Here is a 16714-nt window from a genome sequence, read left to right on the forward strand (position 1 = left end):
CCAGTATTTCTCAAACATTTTCAAGTCAAGGACCCCCAAATTAATATGTATTTTTCTACGGACCCCCATGCCAGGGACCCCCCATACAGGATTTGTTTCAAAAATATTCAACATTTTTCAAATTGTCTTTCAAGATTTATTTTGAAAGTATTTTCAAATAGCCAATGGGTGAATCGCTTGTTTTCATAGACCTGGTTGCTTGTTTATATCGCAAAACCTGGCAACATTGCCGGTGAACACGGAACAGTGTAATTATTGGCGTAAAATGGCGCTGTCTCAAGGAACAAAGAAGAAAGTTTGCTATTATTATGACGGTAAATACATACATATTTATTTACATTTATCTCAGCCACTCTGGTCTTTGTTGCAGCCTTCACGCATGGAGAAATTGATTGAAAACCGCATAGGTTTCGTTTACAAAGCGGTGCCTAGTAACGGCTAGCGTAGCAACTGTAGTTAGCATGCTAGCTGGCTCGTTCACCAACGTTAGCTTGTGCTCCTGATTAGCATTAGCATTGAGTTTGCTGTAAGCTAACTGTTAGCAGTGTGTGTGCACTGGCAACATCATCTAGCAGCTAATAATGGGTTTATACATTTGTGAAATTGTTAAATATTTGATCGGATTGTGGAATCTGCCCGGAGCTAGTTTACTGATCTGACTCCGAAGAAGATGAGGGTCTGAATTCACCAGTGGTGGAAAGTAACCAAGTACATTTACTTAAGTACAATTTTGAGGTATTTTTACTTTACTTGAGTGTTTAAAATGTTCAGGACTTTTACTTCTACTCCACCACTGTACTTTTTGCTCCACTACAATTATTTAAAAACTTTAGTTACTAGTTACTTTGTAGATTTTGATCATTATTACAAAACATACATTAACCACTTAAGGCCCTACATTTCGGCCATTTGAAAATACTCTGTCCATTTTGCCACCACAGGAATTCACCACATTGTTTTGTAAAATAAACATGATTGATTTCTTCTATGCAAGTTGTATCTTAACTTGGCCATTGGTATTTTTTATTTATCAATCATTTACCGAACTTTATTGGCCTTGGATCAAGACTATGTAGATGTATTTTATCGAGTCTGACGACACGAAAGCAAAAGTCAGACTCGATAAAAATCGATAGTCTTGATCCAAGGCTAACCTGACTTGTGTTGTGCCCTAGAAAACACTTTGGATATTTATGAATATTTATTTTCTGCTCAGGACTTCACGTGAGGTCATTGAATAGACATTTTTTTCTGAGCATTTAAAGCAGCCACTGAAATCTAAGCATGAGATGCTTCCAGTGTTGCAGGTTTTTCGAGAGAAACAAGCAAACATGTCTATGAAAACAAGGCCAAAAGAAGTGATTAGGCCATTTGAAAATAGTCGATCTACAGGCTCTGCGACGATCTGCTATTTCCCCCCCAAAAAACTGAAAATGTAAAAAATGTGGAATATTTTTGACATGACAACGCTGGATGCTTCTTGCGACCTCAGTGTTCTCTCTTAACTTTCTAGAAGTCGAGAGAGATTTCTAGGAAATCTCTGGCTTTAGTGGTAACTGGAAACGTTACTAGAAGTCAGTGATTCTCAAAGTGGGGTCCCCAGCTAAATTAGATAATATAGCATCACAATCAGTTTGACAGCTTGAACCCTATTTTATACTTAGGATATAAAATAAATAGCCGATCTATGTACAATCTCACAACACCTTGCACCGCAGCGTTTTATGAGCTTGTAGATCTATTTTTGAAAAATCTTAGGAGAAAAAGTGAAGCTTTTGGAACAATTTAGAGAATTCTTGACACAAATCTGCTCTTCTGACAAAGCTGGTCTCTGGCACAAAATATATTCAAGTGGTGATCTGTGGCCTAATTCATTAATACATATCAATTTGCGTTTCCTTGACATGAAAATGTTTGAGAACCACTGCTATAAGTAATCAGCTGGCTGTAGTGGTAACATTACCATTAACCAACATGCATTGCTACCCAAGCACATGTAGCCACACCTTTTTTAATTAATGATAACATTTGTGTATAGCCACATAATTAATGTTTTTAATGTCTACAAGATTTATGAGGCACATCAACGCTGCAGAAAGCATACTGGTGTCCGTGACTGTGTGTCATTCCGCTGATGTGAGCCATTTTGTTTTTTCTCATCTAGGTGATGTGGGGAACTATTACTATGGGCAGGGTCACCCCATGAAACCTCATAGGATCCGCATGACCCACAACCTGCTGCTCAACTATGGACTTTACAGGAAGATGGAAATCTATGTAAGTTGTACATCCTTGGAATCTCTCACACACAGTGATATGCATTGGAGTCTAGGATGGCTTCATTAGTCAATGAAAAGAAAGTGTGAATGTCTGAAGAGCATGTAGCTAGGGCTGACTCGATTACAAATTTAAGTTGACGATTAATTGTCACACTAATGATTTTTGATGAACAATTTAATTATGTTTTTGGCATTGAACATTGGAACATATACACATAAAAAATACATTTCTGTTTGCCTTTTTAGGCTTTGTAATCAAAAATTGCACAGGGAAGATATGTCAAATAACTGAAATATACAAAGAAATGACTGACATTTATACATAAAAAGGTGAAAATAGCTGATCTACAAGCTTTCAACGCGCCACAAAGTAACGCGTTGTAAGCTTGTAGATCAGCTATTTAGGGGCCGTGCAATGGTGTTTTTGGCAACCGACGCAACTCAATTGACCCAATTATTCAGCCACGCTCGGTTACATTTAGGGAGAGAATGTAAACACGAACCACTAAGAATAAAGGCATTAGTGTAATAATTGCCAAGAACAATTGACAAGTAGTGACGGCGGTATGGTCCTTTAACCTCCCTGTTACTTTTGTGTGTGTGCGCAGAGACCACACAAGGCCAACGGTGAGGAGATGACCAAGTACCACAGTGATGACTACATCAAGTTCCTTCGGTCCATCCGACCTGACAACATGTCTGAGTACAGCAAACAGATGCAGAGATGTGAGTAAATATTAAATAACCTCATAAACATAGCCAACATTTTGCCAATGAGTCAGACTTAAGTATCAATCCAAGTATGTTTGACGGTAATGATACATCACTCTAGTTTTCTCAATATTACGAAATATGTATTCTACACTTGCAGGATGGATTTTCATTTAATGTGTCACAAACATAATTATTGTGCTATAATTGGCAAAGGAATCTTGGTTATTGAATGAAAATGAATGTAATATTGATGTCACACTGTAGTCAGTTTTTTCTTATGTGGATGCTTTCTGTGCATACACTACAGTCTGTTACAGTCTATGAGGGGGGACAGAGGGTTAGGTGCCCCATTTTATTTGATCTTTTTTTTGGAAACATGGCCTCCGTCAACTTAACGGCTAATCTAGCACTGTGTGCTTTCCTTCCACAGTCAACGTAGGAGAGGACTGTCCCGTGTTTGATGGCTTGTTTGAGTTCTGTCAGCTCTCAACAGGCGGCTCAGTCGGTAGGTCTCTCCAACTACACTTCCCACAATTCCACATCTGTCCCTCTCTCTGACCATATTCCTCTTCACACATTCCCTTCTCAGCTGATCAAACACAATCAACATCACGCCTGCATCGTGCATTGTGCGTCTTTTCAACCTCCAATAAAGTTTCGCATAAATATCATACAGATATTGGATTATATTTTATTAAATATAGCAGTCATCCGCAAGTTTCTGAACTGACACTTCTATTACTCTTGAAGTTTTTTTTATTGAATTTGTGCTGTTTCTGTGTCTTTTTTAAAGTTATTACATTGGTTAAACTGAAATGGATGGAAGCATACATTTGCCATTTGTCTCTTGACTTAACGTTACACTCTGTGCTATTCTGTAGCCGGGGCGGTGAAGCTGAACAAACAGCAGACAGATATTGCCATCAACTGGGCCGGTGGTCTCCACCATGCCAAGAAATCTGAGGCCTCTGGTTTCTGCTACGTAAATGACATTGTCCTCGCAATCCTGGAGCTGCTCAAGTAAGAACTGATCCGTCCGTTTTTCCACTTGAAATTCCTTTATGTATTTACTGTGTACTCATACCATATGTGGTCGTCTTCTCCCTAGGTACCACCAGAGGGTGTTGTACATAGACATAGACATTCACCATGGAGATGGAGTGGAGGAGGCCTTCTACACCACAGACAGAGTCATGACTGTCTCATTCCACAAGTATGGAGAGTACTTCCCGGGCACTGGAGACCTGAGGGTTAGTTGTGTGTTGTGTACACACGTGTGTATGTGTGTGTGTGTGTGTGTGTGTGTGTGTGTGTGTGTGTGAGAGAGACTTCACTACATAAACAGTAGCTTACCTATTTTGGGCATGTCATAGTAGATGAACATTCTGGGAAAATAGCAGAACCACAGCCTTCGCAAAGCGATGCGTTGTGTGCTTGAAGATATGCTGGTGAAGAAGAGATTTGGTTGAGTGGGGAAAAAAGGAGCAGACTAAGTATAGTGCCCTGGGGAACCCCGCTCTGATTTATTGATTGAATAAGTTATTAGAAATGTAGACATTAAGGCTAAAAGATAACAAAAAAACGTCCTGGGGATTTGTTTCCATTGTGGTCCTATGTATTCAATTCATCAGCATAGCATAAAAAATGTACACAATAATACATCAACATATACAAACACTGTATAGGTGACAGTGTTGGAAAAATGTCAACTACGTATATAGGGCTTAAGTGGTTAATGGGCATCTCCTATGCATTGCAGGACATCGGAGCAGGAAAGGGCAAGTACTACGCAGTGAACTACCCTCTGCGGGACGGCATTGATGACGAGTCCTATGAGGCCATCTTCAAACCCGTAAGTCTGCTTGAATCACTACAACTATAAATGCGTGTCTTTCTTTTCAAGACCAACGTGAAAAGGACATTATGTCTGTTTCTCATAAACATGTTGTTTATTTCATTTTTTAGATCATGGCTAAAGTGATGGAGATGTACCAACCCAGTGCAGTGGTTCTCCAGTGTGGAGCTGACTCTCTCTCCGGGGACAGATTGGGTTGCTTCAATCTCACCATTAAGGGTATAGAATAATACACAACTCACCAATACACTAAGGCTCATTTGTAAACAAGCGTTTCCTCCTAAATTAACATGCTCCTGGGACATCCTGTGGAAGTGTTCAATACCCCCTGTGAACCCTAGCGTTGCTATTCTGGGGTTAACATTTGGTAAAAAAATAGCCGTTCTACAAACTCACCAAACATTGCAAGCTTGTAGATTGGCTATATTCCGTGCAGATATTTTGTGTAATGCAAAAAAAGGGGGGGCCTTGGGAATCCGATCAAAGCCAAACAACCCTAACGCTGTGTGTCGTTTCGTTGTTCCAGGCCACGCCAAGTGCGTCGAGTACATGAAGAGCTTCAACCTGCCCCTGTTGATGCTGGGCGGAGGCGGCTACACCATCCGCAACGTGGCGCGCTGCTGGACCTACGAGACGGCCGTGGCCCTGGACTGCTCCATCCCCAACGAGCTGCCGTACAACGACTACTTTGAGTACTTTGGGCCCGACTTCAAGCTGCACATCAGCCCGTCCAACATGACCAACCAGAACACCAACGAGTACCTGGAGAAGATCAAGCAGCGTCTGTTTGAGAACCTGCGCATGCTTCCCCACGCCCCCGGCGTCCAGATGCAGGCCATCCCAGAGGATGCCCCCCACCCGGACAGCGCCGACGAAGAGGAGGAGGACCCTGACAAACGCGTTGGCAGTAAGACTAGTATTCATAGTTGTTCTCGTACACGCTATTTATTTTAAATAAACAAGATGGACAGACTAGTTATTCTGGGCAGTGTTTTGAATTGTCCAGCGTTATAAACATACCGTAATATAAAACGAATGCATGTAGAAAATATTACTATTGACAAATAGTAATATTTGTTGAGTCAGTCAGTGAATTATTGCATTTTGTTTGAGCACATCCTTAGTATTTTGTAATTATTTTACAGAAGTCTTGATTTCAAAAACATTTAGTTGAATTGTGCAATTCAAATTATTTAAGCTAGATGGCAACGGCCAGCACATGATGACCCCACAGTAGAACGCAGCAGCACTCGTGGTGAAGAAGACCTGACACTGTGTGTGTGTGTGTGTGTGTTTCAGTCCGTGCTCATGACAAGAGGATAGCGTGTGAGGAGGAGTTCTCAGACTCTGAGGACGAGGCTGAAGGCCAGGGAGGAGGCCGCAGGAACGCAGCCAATCACAAGAAGGCCAAACGAGTTAAAAAGGAGGAAGAGAAGGAAGGAGAGGAAAAGAAAGGTAAGAGGCCATAACCTTTTCTGTTATTTTAATGGCTGCAACGAGCAATTATTTTTTCGATTGTTTGGTTGGTTTATAAAATGTGATTTCCAAAGTCCAAATGTTGTCCCTAACCCAAAGATATTCAGTTTACTGGCTTAGGAGTAAAGAAAATATTCACATTTAATAAGGTGTTGTTTAGGTAATTTTGCCTTTTTCAAACCACTCATCAAAATAATAGATTCATTTAAGTCAACAACTAAGAGATTAATCGTTGCAGCTATAGCTATGTTCACATAAAATTCACACACACACACTATAATAATAACCCTGTTTCACAGTAACATTCACCCTCACACTGCAGTAACCCTCCCTGCTTCACATGATAACATGCACTGGTGTAATAACCCTTCCTGTTTCATTTTCCAGAAGTAAAAGAAGAGGAGAAAGAGGAAGAGAAGATGGACACATCAGGGTAAGAGAAACAAAGGGTTCACTTTCACTAAATCAAAATGCTGGAAATGACATTGAACAATGATAACATGATGTCCTGCACAGCTACTAAGCAACAGGCAATCTGAAGCAATCAAGACTACTAAGCATCCTGCACACACCATGCAGACAGGCATCCATCAACCGTCTCTAAAATATGATTTTGTTTTCCAGACCAAAAGAAGAGGTGAAAACGACTTGAAGAGGACAGTTTTAGCATCGTCCAGAAGACCCCCACCCTCCCCTTCCCTACCTTTCTTCTTGTACTGCAATGATGTAAAGGACTGAATTATTTTCTACTGGACTTTTACTGTGTTGTTACCCCCAAGAAACCTGCCACGAACAGTGTTTATTGAGAGTGCCAGGTGGATTGGGCACTCCCTGAGTGCCAGAAAGTTGAGACCATCGGAGTGAAGTATTTGAAATTAAACGTAGCATACTTTACTGATCGAGAGCTTACCTGGCACTATTTTATCTGTATCTATCCAATGAGGTAAACCCCCCCCCCCATCCATTTGGTGCTCCAAGCAATTAAAAAATAAACAGTTATAGACACTATTCCAGCCAGGCAAAAATATCCTGAGTTACTGTTCCCCATCGTGATGTTTTATGATTCACGACAATACACAAACGTGTTGTCTGAGAGACTCAAATCACGGAGTTCACCCTTAAAATATGCAGTTTTAAGTGAAGCCTAGAGCTGACATGCAAAAAGGCTTTTCTTAGTTTATAACATGATACTGTTAGAATAACCAGCATTTGATGAACAGCTGTTTGTTGCGTTAGTTTAATCAGTGAATGCATGTTAAAAATGTCTGCCTTCTGCATGTATATATCACGCTCCCTTTGTGCAGGTTCATTTCAGAAGCAGTCAGCCACTTTCCAGGCCCCTTAACTTTGTCTTTCAGTTATTTATTTTAAATAATGAAAACACGATACGTTTTAGCCCGTCTTCCTATGAATATCTGCTCAGTGTTTTTCCCCCACCAACCAGTTTCTTGAGTTTTGTATGTTAGGTATGAATGGGTATGCACCTCTTCAGAGGGGGATGTTGGGCAGCGAGTGACCTGTGTTCTAGATATTTTGTACCGTTATGCATTAACAGGTGGAGACAGTTCAGTTGGAAATTAGCCCTCCACATGTGGTTGTTGGCGTTCTTTTGTTAAATGTATTATCATAATTGACTTTGTTATAAAAATAAAGAAAACTTCAAGGTTATTTCATTGGTCTTTTTATTTTATTTGCGTAATCAAATTAAATACACTCTGGGTTAAGTCCAGTCTGACATTGCAAATCCAAGGGTACAAAAACAGCTTGTAGTGAGGACATGCTGCTATGGTAATATTCTTTAGTGATGTTAAATGATTTGCCTATTGAAGCAGTGGAACATACCATTCTCATTCATCTACACAGTACACCCTGACCACCTCTTCTGACCTCCTTTTCTCCATTTGCACTGATCTAAAAGAGTCACACAGGCCAAATCAAGTCCTGGACTGTCCTCCGCCATGAGTGCGCGATGTCAGATCGGTTCACATTAAGGGAAGGAAATGAGGAGAGGTGGTCAGGGTAGACTATGTAAATGCACTCGAGTCCCCTTGTTGGGGGTACACTTGATAGCAGATGATGCTATGAGGATGAAGTTCCTTTTTGTTTTATGACTCCAGCTCAAAGTCAAAGTACTGTGGGTCAAAGCAGTGAATCCTTGTGTATCCGTCCTCTCCGCCGCTGGCGTAACTGTAAACCACACAGAGAGGAAACAAATCAGTAAGGAGCAACTATCACAATACTACTTGGACTTGCCATATATTACTTCTTATTTGTACAGGGGTTGTGAATTTGTGTTCATTTCTTACCTCTTGCCATCAGGGTGGAATGCCACACAGTTGATGGGGCCGAAATGACCTTTGACTCTGCCAAATTCCTCCTCATAGGCTGCATGGAAGAACCTGATGGCGTAAAAACATGCCCAGGGTTAATGTGGTTAAAAACACACTGTTCAACAGTGGTACCTCATAGCAATTATAGCAACACTAGGCTAATGGTGAGGTGATATTGCAATCCGTTAACACAGAAAAAAAACCCGAATGGTTTGTCTGAGTCAGGTAACTATAGCTCAGATCAGCCTGCAAATACATAAACATCACTATTTGCATTTCCAAAGAATGTAAGACTACAGTAGATATAGAAACTATGGGGAGCAATTACTTGTGTTTCACAAGTGGGGACTCTGTAAGGGAAATGAAATATTATGGGCCCCAATAGAAACAATGAAGTTGTATAAATTATTTTTACAGCATGCCATTTTTACAGGGGCAAGCTGTCTAGAAAAGTGTTTATGTAGTCAACAGTCTGTCCATATTTGGACAGACGTCATAAAGTTGATAATAGAGATCCACAGGGAAGCCACACCCATTATTAGACCCTGTCTAACATATTACATTTAAAATCAAGTGAAACGTTAAGACTGTCTGCATGTACAGTACTGCCATAGCAACATGCAATGAGTCACAGCATCTGTGTTGGCTGAAAGTCACTCCAGCTGCCACAAACAGTATGTTTAGTGGCAAGTATAGTATAGTGACAGTCTACATCACAAAAAGATCCCAGCTTTACTCATAAATATGAACTACTTGGAGTCATGGACACAAATGGGTCCCATTTTGAGTTTAGAGCAGTAAAGGGCCAAGAGCCCTGAAATGATCTTCATGTTTGACCCAGGGTGGGAAGATGGCCACCAGCATGAAGTTGGTGGCAAAACTGCATGCCCTTACCTGGCCTCAAACTTTCCGATTCTTGTGGAGGTAGTGGTCACCTCCATGGCCTCTTGTCCACCACCCATCACCACCTGAAACACAGACACACACACACCAAAAGTCTCAATGGTCAGTGACGAGAGTCAGACTCTGGGGGCAGATCAATACATCAGTCTGGCAGATTGGCAATTGTGACTTATTTGACGACATCGGTATTGAAAATTATGCAGCCGATGCGTCCTGATTTTAACCTGGCATTTTTGGCATGGCATTACAGGTGAATTCAAAAATATTTTCAAAAATTCTCTAAAAAAGCAGATACACAAGCTCAATGCATTAGCATTGTGACGTGTTGTGAGCTTACAGATCAGCTACTTTTTGAATTACTTTACTTGTAAATGTGTTCTGTAGGCTTTGTGAAAGAGTGTTCTTACATGGTCCATGTCGGATGAGATGGCAGCGGAATTGACAGGTCTCTCCGTCTTGAAGGTCTTAATGTGGTCCAGAGTTGTTGAGTCAAACAGCTGGGAGGGAAACAAACCAAGGGGAAACCATTAAATGCTCTGCCCTATTGCTGCAGTTCTCATCCCTGCCGTTTCAGGTCCCAACTGTCCCCTTACTAGACAGCCAACATGACAAGAATGTCAACTACAACTTAATTTAATGAATAACGTGCTATTTTAACCACCAACATTTTGTTGCTTGTACTTGCATGAGTGAGTGACAAATACAATTCTTTGAATCTATATGGTAGACTCCGTTAATATCATCTGCAGTGCTTGGAGGTGGTCTCCTTACTCTTCCACTGAGAACTTTAGACCCCGGTGTCAAGTAGTAGGTTGACAAGTAGTACTGCCTAAAAGGCCGTTCACACTGAGCACTAACTATAAAAACATAGTTTAAAAAATCGTTCTAAGTGGATGGGCAGAGTTCACACCAACTATAAAAAAAATACAATGGTGAACGATATAGTTATAGTCATCGTTATAGTTATAGCGCTCAGTGTGAATGGCCCTTTGTTTGCTCACTCACGCAGGATAGCGGATTCAAATGCTGTGTGCAGGACATTAAGTTACAGATTGCAACTTTAACTTCCTAGTAATGTGACGGGGAAAAAAGGTGATACCAGGGGTCTGTGAGGACAGGGCACAGGGCCAGACAACTTTTCAACCACTGGCCACAGCAGCTGATGGTTTCCAAATAGCACCTGCCACTTAAGCCTTTAACAAACCAATGACTCTTTTAAAACTCCCCAAATGCCATCCACTTTGGCAGGTGTGCAACCACTGGTCGTGGCCGGCTGGCTACCTGTCATAGTGAATGGTACTTGGGGAGTCAAATTTACCAGCCAATGTCACAGTTTACCAGCATTTGGCTTGTGGCTAGCGTTCATTTTAAATTGCATTACTGTGTGGATAAATAAGAGAAGGCCATGCTGCTTGGTACCTTGGCAGTGTTATCCTTGGATGCACTGATGACCATGGTTAGGTCCACGGATGGCTGCATGTCATTGACCTGTTTGGTGTGTTCCTTCACCTTCTTCACAACCTCTCCAGTCTGAAGGAAAAACAAACAGTAGAGTCAGGAACCTTATGTGACAGTGCAATAGCTGTATGTTTATATTACTGGTAATAGATACGTATGATTATATTTATATCTCAATTTATTAATAGTTAAGACATTATGCCAACCCACTGAGTCCAAGGGTAGATGGAAATGTCAGACTTAAGTTATATCTCTCTACTCTAACCTGTATCGGTCCTGTTCTAACCTGTATCGGTCCTGTATTATTTCATGCAGTGCTGCTATGACACCTGCATTTCAGCTTTTTGAACACCAGAATCATATGATGAATAAAGATAATCATATCCATGTATATATGTTACAGGGAAATTAGCATTCCAGGGAAATTGAAAGGGGAGCGCTTGTTTTCACCACCCCCCCAGGCAATTCTGTAGAACCAACGCTAGAGGGCAATGCAAGCCAGACATGAGCCCCACACCACACACGCACGCATGCACACGCGCACAAACGAGCACGTACACACGCATGCACGCACACCGCGAACAGCCTTATTCCATCCAGTTGAAGCACGAGGGGGCAGGGCTGGCGGGCCATGTTAGTGCAGTGATCAGTTGGGGCAAATCATAGAGGGGCAAACGCAGTCCCCACAACATCATTTATGATTCTGTGCCTATCGGTACATAACTCGGACGGCGCTTAGTCGACTAGCAGACCATCGGCCGGTCGTCGCGGGCACTCGCGCCTGGAGGCGCTCGGGCGCGACTCCTCTGCCTCAAGGTCTGCTGAGTCGGCACGCCTCTGTCATGGTCCAAAACTATACTTTATCGGCGAAAAAAAAGTAGTCTGCGGTTGTTTGAAAAAGTAATGTCCCAAGCGGGAGTCAAACCCAGACTCCCAGTGGTAGTGGATGGGGAGTCTTCTTATCGAAGTGCGCCACTGAGGCCGGTATGTATGTATATCCATGTTGTCGTCGTCATCCTCGCATCAAAGCCCCGCCTCGCAGCCCCGCGCCTAAAAACAAGCGCTCCCCTTTCAATTTCCCTGGAATGCCAATTTCCCTGTGACATATACATTTGGAAAACAGATTGTGTGCATACTTTGGCGCTGAACTGGTTCATCTCTCCGCTCTCGTGTCCGGTGATGACATACTCTCCCAGAGGTCCCCATACGGCACTGGTGATCTTGGAATCACTGCAAGATACTGTCAGGTAGGGCTGGTTGTCCTCTAATGAGACATAGGGAGAGAGAGACACAAACACACCCTTAACAAAGCTCACAAAGCTTACATCATTCTGAAATGACATCGGGCAGCGCTACACCTATCAGAGAGGTGGAGTGTATGTCGTACCGATCTGCTGTGGGTCCCTCAAGTCAAAGTAGTTGAGGAAACACTGGTAACCCATCTGTTTGTCTGTGGAGAACATGATGATGTTGCCGCTGAAGTCAAAACCGCACGTCCTGACTGCCGAGCTGGTCTTGAGCAGTGCTAGCTGTTTGCCTGAGGACAGATGAGGGTTAAGCAGAGTTAAGCCGGATATAGAAAAAAAAAAAATTATTGCAATATTGCTTTATACGGCATTAGGGTATTAGTAGGGATGCACGATTAATCGTTCATAATATCGGTATAGCCGATATTGACCTTAGAATTTCACTAATATGTAGATCAGTGGGCCTAATAAATCAGGTAATAAGAATGCATTCTTTTTTTATAAGTCTGTATCTGCAACCAGAATCACAGTTACTGTTTAACAGGTGTACGATACACCTGCCTGGAAACTTGTTTTGTACTATCAGTATAAGTCGATTTGACCATGCAATTAATCAATCATCGGCATGAAATTAATACAAAGGCAAGCATGAAATTAAAACAAAAGGCAGTTACTCAAGAGGAACCCATATGCAGAAACATACCTCTATATTCAAACCATATGCATAATATGTGAGCACACACATACGCAAAATCTTCTCTTAGCTCATTTCAACTTACCAGTCTCACAGTCCCACAGTCGACAACTGTTGTCAGCCGACCCCGTCAACACGTTTTTAGTGTCCCCTGAGTAAGCGTCATGTTAGGGAATGAAACGACTTCTCAATCACACACACACAAACATGATCACAATAACACAATGTTCCAGACAACAGTTAACAAAGAGAGTTTGATGTGAATAGGATACAGTCGCAGTCGACACACCACACAGCGCCAGTGTGTCCGTTGTAGGTGCCGAGTCGCTCGCCGTTGACAGAAAACCACACATTGCAAACCTAAAATTCAACACAGACATAGCGGTCAGATGGAAGACAAGAAAGGACTCAATTATGACACTTTTCCTCTGCATGGTATAGCCTCAACTTGACATTTGGGGTTTTCTATCACACAAAAGGAGTACCTGGTGCTAACATATGATTGATTGATTGATTGATTGATGTACTTTTATTTAGTAAGACATGAGAATCACAGTACATGGAAGTACAAAATTCACAATACAAGGTCTACTAAACTGGAAGACTCAGTTAAGCACGCAGCTTGTTTAAGATGAGAACCCCATGCACACAAATCATGATGACATATATGAGACAGACAGATATACACACTACTATATAGAATGTCATACAATCAGCTTTCAGGTTACTGGTATGAAGAGAGAAAAAATATATATACAAAAGAGGAAAATGAAAGAAGGGGGGGTAGGTTAAGACTTAGACAGGGGCAATTTTCGAATTGCAGCCTCCTGAAGGTGTATCTTTAGGGCAGTTTTGAAAGTGAGTAGGGTTTTACACTCCTTTACTCCTTTTGGTAGGGCATTCCACATTTTTGATGAATAGCATGAGAACGAGTTCATTCCCTTAGTTGAGCCAAATCTGGGTTGAACATGATTTGTGGAGCTGCCTCTGGTGTTATGATCATGGACTTCATTAACATTTTGGAAGTATTTTGACAAATACAGGGGGATCCCAATGTTGTGGTGTATCTTGAAGACCAGGCCCATAGCAAGTTGCTGTACTCTGTCCTCAACCCTAAGCCATCCAATCCTAGCAAAATGAGCAGGGGTTAGATGGGTTTTGTGACTGAGGCCAAGAAGTAGCCTTACAAGTTTGTTTTGGGATGTTTGGAGCCTTGTTTTTAAGGCCTTGGAGGTGTTGTGATACCATGAAGTGCATGCATAATCATAATGACCTTGAATGAGGGCCCCTGCAAGAAGAGTATTCTGACTGACTAGACGATCAATCCCATCACATGATATGTGCACTCTCAAGAGTTCAATGAACACAGGATTTTACAGAGTATTATTTTGTAGTGTAAAGCAAAGTACATGGTACCAAAAGCAAGTCACAGCCATGCAGTGGAAAAGTGCCAAAAGGGACTAAAAGGTGTGGTTGGTCTTTCCATGAAAGTACAGTTGACTTACTGGATCTTTAGCGACAGAGAAGATCAGGTCTCCTTCTCTGTTGTATTTGATTTGAGTGACAGCCCTTTCATGGCCCTGGAGCAGAATGGGTTTCTGTGGGAGACGATACATAAGACCAGACAAAACGTTCTTAGTCACAGCATGGACATCCAGTGTTTTCAGTCGCCAGGTAGGTACAACAGTATGTGTTTTTCAAATGGCGGTACTAGGGGTGCTTTGGGGTACACCTAGGGGTACTCTAAATGTTCTATTTTCTTGGTCTAATATTGGTCCTGAACATTTTATCCTACAATGTAAAATCTGTTAAATATGGAAACTATCATAATGTTTTAATAAAAGAATCTGTGCTAGGCATCTACAAGATTTGTTTTTTTGTGGGTGGCGTATATTGTGAGATTAACGTAATATATGCCACCCACCAAAAACAAGTTGCCAGCTAGCTCCTGGCATATTTTTGTTATCACCTGAACAGAGTTTCAAAACACATACATAAAAATACAATAACAAAAAAACGTTGTAAGCATCACTCAGGGACAATGCTGTGCTGGTGAAAGGGGATGCTCAGCTGAACAAATGATGTAGTGGGGAGGGGGGAGGGGGGGGTAGTAAAGACAGTTTGAGAACCACTGTTAACAAGACTATCATAGATGTATTTTATCAAGTCTTTTGCTTTCTGATACAAAAGCAAAAGTCAGACTTGATTAAATACATCTATGATAGTCTTGATCCAAGGCTAGTTTGATTTAATACTTTATTTTAACAGTTTGCAAAAAGGTACAGTGGTACGATTATACAAATGGTGCATGGTTCTAAAAGGATAACACAAAAGGCCCAGATGGCTGGTTTCCATTGTGGTCCTGTGTATTCATCGAGACATTTAAAGACATACAACAATATGCAAGACATCATCTACACTAGTAATTGAAAAATATGTATACATATGTAAAAAGAAAAGAAAGAAAAAATAGCAAGGCAGCATTACAGATCCAGAGGATGTTGATTGATTGAATACTGTATTGTGTATTAGACAGAAATGCAATCATTTGTGTCACAATGTGACATCTGGGCTAAAAGGATAACACAAAAAAGTCCAGGGGACAATTGCTTCCATTGTGGTCCTGTGTATATTTCTCCTAATGTGCAAGTGACGATCGTTGTTTACTTATAATATACATAAAGTATGTGTTATGGGATAGTTATGACTCCAAGTACACTGTGCATATTTGCAACAACCACCGGCAGCAGCAATTAACTTAAAACGTAATTAAGCGAGCACGTAGTTATCTCGTGACATCTGTCTGCAATGCATTTGGTCAACGTATAGTTAGCTCACATGCTAGGCTAACGTTAGCCCGGGGTGGATAATAAACCGACACAGATGAATAAAACACCTTCCCGGTAAACATATATTCGCGGGGATATTTTCCACGATCTAATGCGCTCAGTCTGCTCACCATGGCTGTAAGCGGAGTGTTTCCACTCGATCCTTTATGGTCGTTATTGTAACTCAATAACGAGAAAAGATGAACATCGTGTCCAGGCGGCGAAGCTGCGGAGGAAAAGGAACGCAATCACTTCCGGCTTACCATCCAGCAGTGAGGTTTTGTTCGCGCGCCCCCTGGTGTCAGGAGGACTGCTGGTACACTGGCAGAGTGTATGAAGAAAGAAAGAAAGAACGAACGAAAGAAAAAACGAAAGAACGAAAGAAAGAAAGAAAGAACGAAAGAAAGAAAGAAAGAAAGAAAGAAAGAAAGAAAGAAAGAAAGAAGGGAAATAATAGGCCACTGTTACATAGGGGGCTGACCGTTGACAACACGTGACGTCATTGCAGATTATCAACAGAAACAACACGTGACGTCATTGCAGATTATCAACAGAAACAACGCGGCCGTATGGAGATGTCGCCATGACAATACACAAGCCCAGTGTTTAATGTTGCGCGTGCAGAAAGCATCAGCCAATGGGCAATGGGCAGCCAACAGTATATAAAGCGTCTACAGTACGTTAAAAGTTCATTCCTTCTTTCTTGTAACAGAGAAAGAACAGAACCCAAGCAGCAGAGAAGACGACTCATCCATTATTATGGCTGTAGTTTCACTGCTGTGGTCAGACCTGGTGGAGATGGAGGAGTGCAGGGAGGAGGAGTGGAGGATCAAGGAGGATGAGTGGGAGGCCATTCAGGAAGAGAAGGAGGAGAGGATGGAGGAATGGGAGTCTCTTGTGGCCGACTTCTTTTCTCTCCGCAAGGTGGAG

The 16714-nt window shown here is 41.7% G+C and overlaps 2 protein-coding genes across 2 annotated transcripts; one reads left to right on the plus strand and one right to left on the minus strand.

Moving 5' to 3' along the window:
- Positions 1–225: 225 nt before the first annotated feature.
- Positions 226–7992, plus strand: hdac1 (histone deacetylase 1). Its single transcript, XM_080443135.1, has 12 exons — positions 226–314; positions 2165–2277; positions 2888–3005; positions 3424–3498; positions 3875–4013; positions 4102–4243; positions 4753–4845; positions 4959–5067; positions 5375–5755; positions 6148–6303; positions 6712–6757; positions 6949–7992. Exons 1-12 carry the CDS (start codon positions 266–268, stop codon positions 6974–6976), a joined length of 1449 nt encoding a protein of 482 aa, XP_080299261.1. The 5' UTR covers positions 226–265; the 3' UTR covers positions 6977–7992.
- Positions 7990–16045, minus strand: eif3i (eukaryotic translation initiation factor 3, subunit I). Its single transcript, XM_080443136.1, has 11 exons — positions 15916–16045; positions 14462–14554; positions 13229–13316; positions 13042–13107; positions 12403–12552; positions 12152–12279; positions 10977–11087; positions 9965–10054; positions 9549–9622; positions 8631–8723; positions 7990–8511 (listed from the first exon to the last, which is right to left on the minus strand). The coding sequence occupies exons 1-11, from the start codon at positions 15916–15918 to the stop codon at positions 8430–8432; spliced, it is 978 nt and encodes a 325-aa protein (XP_080299262.1). The 5' UTR covers positions 15919–16045; the 3' UTR covers positions 7990–8429.
- Positions 16046–16714: the final 669 nt, after the last annotated feature.

This window comes from Gymnoscopelus braueri, assembly GCF_963280865.1.
Source record: "Gymnoscopelus braueri genome assembly, chromosome: 11".
Lineage (NCBI taxonomy): Eukaryota > Metazoa > Chordata > Actinopteri > Myctophiformes > Myctophidae > Gymnoscopelus > Gymnoscopelus braueri.

What these genes read in the sequence shown, in the direction of transcription:
- eif3i (XM_080443136.1), bottom strand. An exon ending in TGAACCAGTTCAGCGCCAAA is followed by an intron (nt 11,088 to 12,151) that starts GTATGCACACAA and finishes TTTTTCCTTCAG; the next exon opens with ACTGGAGAGGTTGTGAAGAA. An exon ending in TTCCACCCTGATGGCAAGAG is followed by an intron (nt 8,512 to 8,630) that starts GTAAGAAATGAA and finishes TGTGGTTTACAG; the next exon opens with TTACGCCAGCGGCGGAGAGG.
- hdac1 (XM_080443135.1), top strand. Translation starts at nt 266, where the DNA reads ATGGCGCTGTCTCAAGGAACAAAGAAGAAAGTTTGCTATTATTATGAC. An exon ending in AGTTTGCTATTATTATGACG is followed by an intron (nt 315 to 2,164) that starts GTAAATACATAC and finishes TTTCTCATCTAG; the next exon opens with GTGATGTGGGGAACTATTAC. An exon ending in CTTCAATCTCACCATTAAGG is followed by an intron (nt 5,068 to 5,374) that starts GTATAGAATAAT and finishes TCGTTGTTCCAG; the next exon opens with GCCACGCCAAGTGCGTCGAG.